At 34.8% G+C, this 9,463-nt stretch overlaps 1 protein-coding gene and 1 long non-coding RNA gene across 2 annotated transcripts; both read left to right on the top strand.

Annotated features, from left to right (window-relative positions):
* The first annotated feature begins 683 nt into the window (after positions 1–683).
* Positions 684–4,243, top strand: LOC148763535 (uncharacterized). The gene is made up of 3 exons (XM_088804805.1): positions 684–763; positions 1,631–1,694; positions 2,470–4,243. The coding sequence occupies exon 3, from the start codon at positions 2,476–2,478 to the stop codon at positions 3,877–3,879; it is 1,404 nt and encodes a 467-aa protein (XP_088660931.1). The 5' UTR covers positions 684–763; positions 1,631–1,694; positions 2,470–2,475; the 3' UTR covers positions 3,880–4,243.
* A 545-nt stretch (positions 4,244–4,788) lies between these two features.
* Positions 4,789–6,872, top strand: LOC148763534 (uncharacterized). Its single transcript, XR_016025449.1, has 3 exons — positions 4,789–5,167; positions 5,819–5,898; positions 6,766–6,872. It is a non-coding gene; the product is annotated as an uncharacterized LOC148763534 (long non-coding RNA).
* The last annotated feature ends 2,591 nt before the right edge of the window (positions 6,873–9,463 follow it).

Raw genomic sequence — 9,463 nt, 5'->3', positions numbered from 1 at the left:
GTGTGATTTTTCAAGGAATCAAGTGTTTAAAGGTATGATTTTTCAAGCTTAGCTTAAGATTTATCATTTTCATGCATTTCTCATCATTTTCCATGGTTGAATCATGTGATTTGAGGATGAATTCAATTCTGGAAAAATGGGTTAGGAGAGAGAAACTTGTTAGATTAATTTGATTTTAAGTTATGTTAGTGTTTTAAGTTAGTTTAGCATATTTAGGAACAAAACAACAAAAAAAGAATTTATTTTCCTCCATTACCATTATTGGCTGAATTTTCTAGGGGAATATTGGCTGATGATCTTGATGTTTACTTGAGCAATTATGATGAATAATGATGAATTATGAGTCTAGAAAAATAATGGAAATTTTCGGAGCAAAAATACAAATTTTTACCCATTAGGGGTATTTTCGTAATTTGTTATCGGGACTGATAATTTGCACCACACTGAGGGACATTAAGTCAATTTGGGTGCAATTGAGGTATAGAAACTGAAAAAAATTAATTTGAGATTAAATTGGACGCGTTAGTAATTTAATCGGGTAATAGGCCGAATTAGGTTAGCACCGCATTTAAGCGGTAGTCGGATAAGTTGCATGTCATATCATGCATATATACCGAGCCTGAATTGATTTTATAATGGTCAAGCATTGATGTGGCGAATTATGTATTGTACATTGTGGATAGGTAGTGAGCAAATTACACTGGTAAAAGTATCAAAATTGTGCTTGAAGACTGGGATTAGGAGTACATCGACTCCTAGAACTGTGAGTGGACAATTTATCGTCTTAAATATCTAGAGTAATTATACTTGTTTGATGCTTTTATTGAATGGTGAATTTAAATTATAAAATATTATGTTTTCCAATTAAAATGTTTTTTTAATAAAAATGAGATTTATACTGGTTTTAAAATCAAATATTGTTTTGGGAAAATTGAGTATATGGAGACTGTGTTGAAATTTATGATTTTATATGTTATTGAAATTGGGGCTTATGACACTATGGTAGCATGATGGCTAAATATTTGGGGTTGGCATGAAATATATGAACAATTTTGGATTGGTCTCGGTAGACTGGATTATATTTTATTCGCCATATTATGCTATTGGAATTTTTATGGGTCTGGTGGTATATTAAACGGTCACTGCAGTGGTGGGGGTTTCCGTGGACTGCCTATGAGAGGGGCACGGTAACTCAATTATATACTTACCTCCGGGGGGAGATGTTGGGTGAAGTATCTCCTGAGGTATGATTTGAGTGCACCTCACGTTCGGGCCACCACGTGAGAGTGAGACTCAGCCAACGCTAAGGAACGGCTGTGTGTCAGATGTGAAAACATGTTTATGGGTATGGGTCATTGAACAGCCTTGGCGGTCTCAGTGGGATACCTTGACGAAGGTACCCGCGAGAATGATATTGGCAGGGGCCAAGTTTAAAAAAATTCATAAGTCGGGGAAATTTTGATGAAAAGAAATTATTTGGTATAGATTGAAACGAATTTTGTGTTATGAACATTATTGAGATATAACGTTTTTATATTGTCTCCATCTACTCGGCTTTAGATGCTTTTGATGGTAATTGTTTACTCACTGGGATTATTTAATCTCACCTCTCTTCCTATCCATTTTTCAGGCTCAGGACAGTTTGTTGATAGTTGATTAAGACGAGAATTAATCTCGAAGTTGCATCATAGGAAGTAAGGGTTCGTAGCTCTACACTTTCTTGGTTAGTTAGGGGCCCACGTGTCACTGTAAACGAAATTTCATACTTTAATTATCTTTATTACTATATGAATAAATTTATTTTACTCTTACGCTACAAAAGTTATTTTAAGAAAACTTTGAAAATATTGTGTTTTAAGAAAATAGAATATTTTATTTAATGTTTTTATTATATTCAAATAGCTATAATTTTACTTTAAACGAATGTTGTAGACTTCAAAATTTAATTTAAATCATGAAATATGTGTTTCCACTTACATATTACATTTTTCAGATTTCAAAATTTTTCAAAAAAAAAAAATTGACGAAAATGCCCCTGTGAGCTAGAAAATAATATTTTATTGTTTTGAGTTGGAACCAACTTATGTTTTCTTGAAATGCGAGATTTAATAACTGTCGCTCACCGGGGAGATGCGGAAGTTGATGCTAAGCCTTGCGGGGTTTCGATCGGCATTCGGGGTAATGAGTGCTTATCGGGACGTCGCGGCGGTTGTCATGGGCCCGATGGGAGTTCCGGGTCGTGACAATTAGATTGGTATCAGAGCATGGTTTAAAGATCAAAGATTTTTATTTTAAAGCTTTGAATTTCAAAGTTTTTGATTTTAAAGTTGTTTTAAGAAATCCACACTGACACTGTGTGGCCCAAGTTAAGTTAAGTTAAGTTAAGTAAGTCAAGTTAAGTTAGGTTATATCGAGTTAGTTGTATATAGAATTTAAAGTCATCTAAGTCTATTCCATTTCTTATTGTAGAGTACCATGCCTCCTCGACGTGGGCGTCCACCTCTCTATAGGTCAGTAGGGAGGGGAAGAGGTCGTGCTAAACTTAGTCAGCCAGATCCCGTGGAAGGGGAGTCTGCTGCACCTACTTTTCGAGCAGCACCTGCTGTTGAGCCTACTGAGATTCCTCCACCTCCTCCACCACCTACTGCTACTCCTGGTGTTCTTGACATGTCTCCTGAGGTAGTCCAAGCATTAGCAGCTTTTCTTAATGTCATTATGGGCCAAGCTCAAGCTAGTCGAGTCCCTCATACTGTTCCCCCAGCAGTATCTCCAGTGCCACCACCACCACCTCTTGTTCCACCACCAGTGCCAGATGTCTCCATTTCCAAAAAGCTTAAGGAAGCTAGGCAGCTGGGTTGCACTTCTTTTGTTGGTGATTTGGATGCAACTGCAGCTAAAGATTGGATTACTCAGGTAACGGAGACATTTGTGGATATGAAATTGGATGATGATATGAAGTTAATGGTGGCCACAAGATTACTAGAGAAGAGGGCTCGTACATGGTGGAGCTCGGTAAAATCACGTTCCATTACTTCGTTGACTTGGATAGACTTCCTACAAGAATTCGACGGTCAATACTACACCTACTTTCATCAAAAAGAGAAGAAGAGAGAGTTCCTAAGTTTACAACAAGGGAATTTAACCATAAAAGAGTACGAGGCTCGTTTTAATGAGCTGATGTCATATGTGCCAGACCTGGTGAAGTCTGAGCAAGATCAAGCTAGTTATTTTGAAGAAGGGCTCCGTAACGAGATCAGAGAGAGGATGACTGTGACAGGCCGAGAGCCTCATAAAGAAGTTGTACAGATGGCTTTAAGGGTCGAAAAACTCACGAATGAAAATCGGAGAATGCGAGCTGAGTTTGCAAAGAGGAGAAACCCGAATGTATCCTCTAGTCAACTGCCCAAAAGAGGTAAGGACACATTTGCTTCTGAGAATACTGTTTCTGTTCCGGTGATATCTCCTCGACCCCCACTTTCACAGTTACAGCAGAGACCTCCAAGATTTAACAGGTCTGGGATGAGTAGTACTTCCGAGAAGAGTTTTGGAGGTTTAAATAAATGCGAAAAATGTGGGAGATATCATGTTGGGGAGTGTTGGGGCATAAGATGCTTTCATTGTGACCAGCCGGGCCACATTAGGAGTGACTGCCCACAGTTAGGACGGGCTACAGTAGTTGCTCCATCCCCACTAACTCATACGGATATGCAGAGGAGAGATTCCTCTGGAGTACACCCGAGGCAGGGGGTAACTGTACGATCTGAAATGGGTAGCAACACCCCAGCACAACCACCTTTGAGGCCATTGACTCGTTCTTCAACAAGAGTTTTCGCTGTAACGGAAGATGAAGCACGAGCCCGATCTGGAGAAAGTGAGTGAAAAGTTAGACGAAGGTGTAAAATAGTGATAGGGGATGTAAATACCAAGTGATGGACGTGTAAATAAAGGTTTCAAGAATAATATAGTAAATGAGTTCATATGGAATATGGTTGTAAGAATTTCTTACTATATTGTGGAAATTAGAACTCAAAAATACTTGAGGTATACAAAGTTCAAATGAACTTAAATCTTAAGCAATAAATTGATGTTGAAATACAAGAAGGATACAAAGCAATATAGAGGCACGAAAGATGATTAAGGACAAAGGGATGACTCTGAGGAATTATGATACTGCATCATATGCGATGATTAAATCAAGATAGATCTTGGATGCATAAATGGGATTATAAAGCATATACACATATGTGGGGTGATATTGTGATTAACTAAAATAAAGAATGATTTTTAGTGAATTAAGATTCCCTATAAAGGAGATAACAGGAGAAGTTGAGCATCGAATAAAAGATAATACCCCGCATTTTCTTTGAGTTAATAAGTGAAATTTTGAGGACAAAATTTTATTTTAAGGGGGGTAGTGTTGTCAAACCCTGCTTTGTAAAATAATTATAATGTCATTCACATGCTCGATAGAATGTTTGTATATTTAGGAAGTTCGAGAAATCGTTAAAAGACGATATTGCCCTTAATGGTATCATTGAGTCGATTAAGCCTCGAACTAGTTCAAATAGGAATTTTAAGGTGAAATTAAGAGTTTCACAATTCAGGGATGACTCAAAATGGTAATTCAGAGTTCGAGGATCAATTCGGAGTCAAACCAGAATTTTCACTATCTAGGGGCAAAATCGTAATTTTACCACCCGAGGACGAAATTGAATTTTTCGAGAGAATTTAGATCAAATTTGATTAAATGGAGCATGATATGAGTATAAGGAGTGAAAATTATGCATTTTGGTAATTTTTCAATTTTTGGGGCAAAATTGTAATTTTTCACTTTACGGGGGTAAAAGTGTAATTTTTAAAAATTTGCTCCACCAAAACTTTGGAAAAGTCTAGAAATTTCATGGAAGACATGGATAAGTGAAGAGGATTGAGTGGTGGAAAAAGAAAGTCAAAAAGATGGCTAGAAAAAAATAAAATAATAAAATATTCAAAAAATAAATAAAATAATAATATTTTATTAAGCCTATTAAAAGGCTTGCAAATTCCAGAATTCTTCATTTGGAGGGTCAGCCAAAACCAGCAGGAGAGAGAGAGAAATAAGAACAAACCCTAGAGTGAGAAAATTCAAAGAAAAAGTGTGATTTTTCAAGGAATCAAGTGTTTAAAGGTATGATTTTTCAAGCTTAGCTTAAGATTTATCATTTTCATGCATTTCTCATCATTTTCCATGGTTGAATCATGTGATTTGAGGATGAATTCAATTCTGGAAAAATGGGTTAGGAGAGAGAAACTTGTTAGATTAATTTGATTTTAAGTTATGTTAGTGTTTTAAGTTAGTTTAGCATATTTAGGAACAAAACAACAAAAAAAGAATTTATTTTCCTCCATTACCATTATTGGCTGAATTTTCTAGGGGAATATTGGCTGATGATCTTGATGTTTACTTGAGCAATTATGATGAATAATGATGAATTATGAGTCTAGAAAAATAATGGAAATTTTCGGAGCAAAAATACGAATTTTTACCCATTAGGGGTATTTTCGTAATTTGTTATCGGGACTGATAATTTGCACCATACTGAGGGACATTAAGTCAATTTGGGTGCAATTGAGGTATAGAAACTGAAAAAAATTAATTTGAGATTAAATTGGACGCGTTAGTAATTTAATTGGGTAATAGGCCGAATTAGGTTAGCACCGCATTTAAGCGGTAGTCGGATAAGTTGCATGTCATATCATGCATATATACCGAGCCTTAATTGATTTTATAATGGTCAAGCATTGATGTGGCGAATTATGTATTGTACATTGTGGATAGGTGGTGAGCAAATTACACTGGTAAAAGTATCAAAATTGTGCTTGAAGACTGGGATTAGGAGTACATCGACTCCTAGAACTGTGAGTGGACAATTTATCGTCTTAAATATCTAGAGTAATTATACTTGTTTGATGCTTTTATTGAATGGTGAATTTAAATTATAAAATATTATGTTTTCCAATTAAAATGTTTTTTTAATAAAAATGAGATTTATACTGGTTTTAAAATCAAATATTGTTTTGGGAAAATTGAGTATATGGAGACTGTGTTGAAATTTATGATTTTATATGTTATTGAAATTGGGGCTTATGACACTATGGTAGCATGATGGCTAAATATTTGGGGTTGGCATGAAATATATGAACAATGTTGGATTGGTCTCGGTAGACTGGATTACATTTTATTCGCCATATTATGCTATTGGAATTTTTATGGGTCTGGTGGTATATTAAACGGTCACTGCAGTGGTGGGGGTTTCCGTGGACTGCCTATGAGAGGGGCACGGTAACTCAATTATATACTTACCTCCGGGGGGAGATGTTGGGTGAAGTATCTCCTGAGGTATGATTTGAGTGCACCTCACGTTCGGGCCACCACGTGAGAGTGAGACTCAGCCAACGCTAAGGAACGGCTGTGTGTCAGATGTGAAAACATGTTTATGGGTATGGGTCATTGAACAGCCTTGGCGGTCTCAGTGGGATACCTTGACGAAGGTACCCGCGAGAATGATATTGGCAGGGGCCAAGTTTAAAAAAATTCATAAGTCGGGGAAATTTTGATGAAAAGAAATTATTTGGTATAGATTGAAACGAATTTTGTGTTATGAACATTATTGAGATATAACGTTTTTATATTGTCTCCATCTACTCGGCTTTAGATGCTTTTGATGGTAATTGTTTACTCACTGGGATTATTTAATCTCACCTCTCTTCCTATCCATTTTTCAGGCTCAGGACAGTTTGTTGATAGTTGATTAAGACGAGAATTAATCTCGAAGTTGCATCATAGGAAGTAAGGGTTCGTAGCTCTACACTTTCTTGGTTAGTTAGGGGCCCACGTGTCACTGTAAATGAAATTTCATACTTTAATTATCTTTATTACTATATGAATAAATTTATTTTACTCTTACGCTACAAAAGTTATTTTAAGAAGACTTTGAAAATATTGTGTTTTAAGAAAATAGAATATTTTATTTAATGTTTTTATTATATTCAAATAGCTATAATTTTACTTTAAACGAATGTTGTAGACTTCAAAATTTAATTTAAATCATGAAATATGTGTTTCCACTTACATATTACATTTTTCAGATTTCGAAATTTTTCAAAAAAAAAAAAAATTGACGAAAATGCCCCTGTGAGCTAGAAAATAATATTTTATTGTTTTGAGTTGGAACCAACTTATGTTTTCTTGAAATGCGAGATTTAATAACTGTCGCTCACCGGGGAGATGCGGAAGTTGATGCTAAGCCTTGCGGGGTTTCGATCGGCATTCGGGGTAATGAGTGCTTATCGGGACGTCGCGGCGGTTGTCATGGGCCCGATGGGAGTTCCGGGTCGTGACAGTATCCCAGATAACTGAGTATGATAATAATTTTTGGCATGAGCCAAGCTTTTAAGAAATTCATAAGCCATACTGATTACTTGATTTAAATAAATTGATTTCATTTGGTTGAAATAAGTTGAAAAATGATAAATTACAGTTTGATGAAATGTTTTAATAGTCTCCTTTTACTCGCCTTTAGATATTTTGAATGATGTTTGTTTACTCACTAGGATTTTATAATCTCACCACCCTCATTTCCCTCCATTTTAGGCTCATAATAGATTGTAGATAACTGATATCGGCGAGGACTACAGTTGGACTTGCCACATTCAAAAATTGTAGGTTCATTTCTATAGATACTTTTAGTCATTCGTGGGCCCACGTGTCACTGTAAATTAAATTTTATACTTTGGTTATCTGTATTACAACATGTATGAATTTGTTTTACTTTTACGCTGTAAAAATTATTTACATAGTGTTTTAAAAATATTATTTTATTAAAAATTTGAATATTTTATTCTATATTTTTATTTTATTCTAATATTCATAATTTCATTTTAAATGAATGTTTTAGACATCCAAATTTATTTTTGATTTTGAATTATGTGTTTTGTACTTGTATATTACAATTCAGCCGGTGTCGAAATATTTAGGGAAAAATAACCAAAATACCCCTGTGAGACGAAAATTATTATTTTGTTTGTTTTAAGTTGAAAATAGTTTAAAAATCTTTTAGAACGTGGTATTTGGCAACAGTTACTCACAGGGGAAATGAGAAGCTGATATTAAAGCCTTACGGGGTTCCGATTGACATTCTGGGTAACGAGTGTCGATCGGGACATCGCGACGGTTGTCACAGGCTTGAGGGGAGTACCGGGTCATGACAATGAGGGTTTCGATGATGATGAGTTTGATATTCTCATGTGGCAGAAACTTAATCATTTTAGGTTTCTTGTACTTGCTACTATTGCTCGTGATGTTTTAGTTGCTTCAAAATACGCTTTTAGTACCGGTGGATGGGTGCTTGATGGATATAGGAGTTCTTTGACTCCTAAGGTTGTGCAAGCACTTATTTGTGCTCAAGATCGATTACATGGATTGGCACATGGTGATCCGGATTTGATTAAAGATGATCTGGATGAGCCCAATAAACTTGATTTTTGTAGTTATTTTATAATTTTATTTGTATTTTAATTTATTAGATTTGTCAAAGATCAATTTACCATATTTTTTATTTTATTTTTTTTAGATTTGGCTAATATTGCATTGGAGACAATAGTTGAGTTTGAGTCGGACTAACGTGTTATTTTTATTGGCTATTTGCACTTTTCCAGTAATGTTATCATTAGGTATTATGCAACATTTACATTACATTTATAATTCATTTAGATTATCTTACCACAAAAATTTTCACTAATTATATATTTTCTTTTAACCTTTTTAGGAGTATGTTCTGTAAAATCGTTGAATTGAAGTTGGAACCTTAAAGGTCCATCTTTTGAAATTTAGTAATTTATGTTGTGAAACATTGAGTTGTATAACTCTTCTTTGTTTATTTATTGTATGAAGATTAATGTTAATTTCTTTGTGATCATATTTAATTATGAAACTTTTGAAACTAAAGTTTATTTATTATACAACGATTAATATATATTTATTGCATAAAATTAATATTATTATCCATTTAAAAAAAATAAATAGATCAAAAGGATTACATATAAATAAATGGACCAAAAATAGCCATTTACAAGGGGTTATATAAAAAAGCCCAAGTCAAACAAAAAAAAGGCCATTTATAAAGGATTGAACAAAAAATCAGCCCAAGTCAACCCACTTCAAAAACCGACCTAAGATCAACCAAATCAAGGTCGAGTAAAATCGATCGAAGCCAACCTCTTACAAGGTTCGGTTCAGGCGATTTCTATGATAAATATTTTTGGTCAATTTTACCTAAAATCGAATTGACAACCAACAAAACCAAGCCATGCTTACCCCTACCTTTGTCACCTTTTTTCCATCACATCCTCAGATCTATAACTTTGCACCCTTTCTCCCTCTATCTTAGTGCTATTTCAAATGCGACCCTATTGACTTTTTTCT

This window comes from Theobroma cacao, chromosome 3 (genome assembly GCF_053813885.1).
Source record: "Theobroma cacao isolate CCN51 chromosome 3, ASM5381388v1, whole genome shotgun sequence".
NCBI lineage: Eukaryota > Viridiplantae > Streptophyta > Magnoliopsida > Malvales > Malvaceae > Theobroma > Theobroma cacao.
This window is presented reverse-complemented; position numbering and strand designations above follow the sequence as displayed.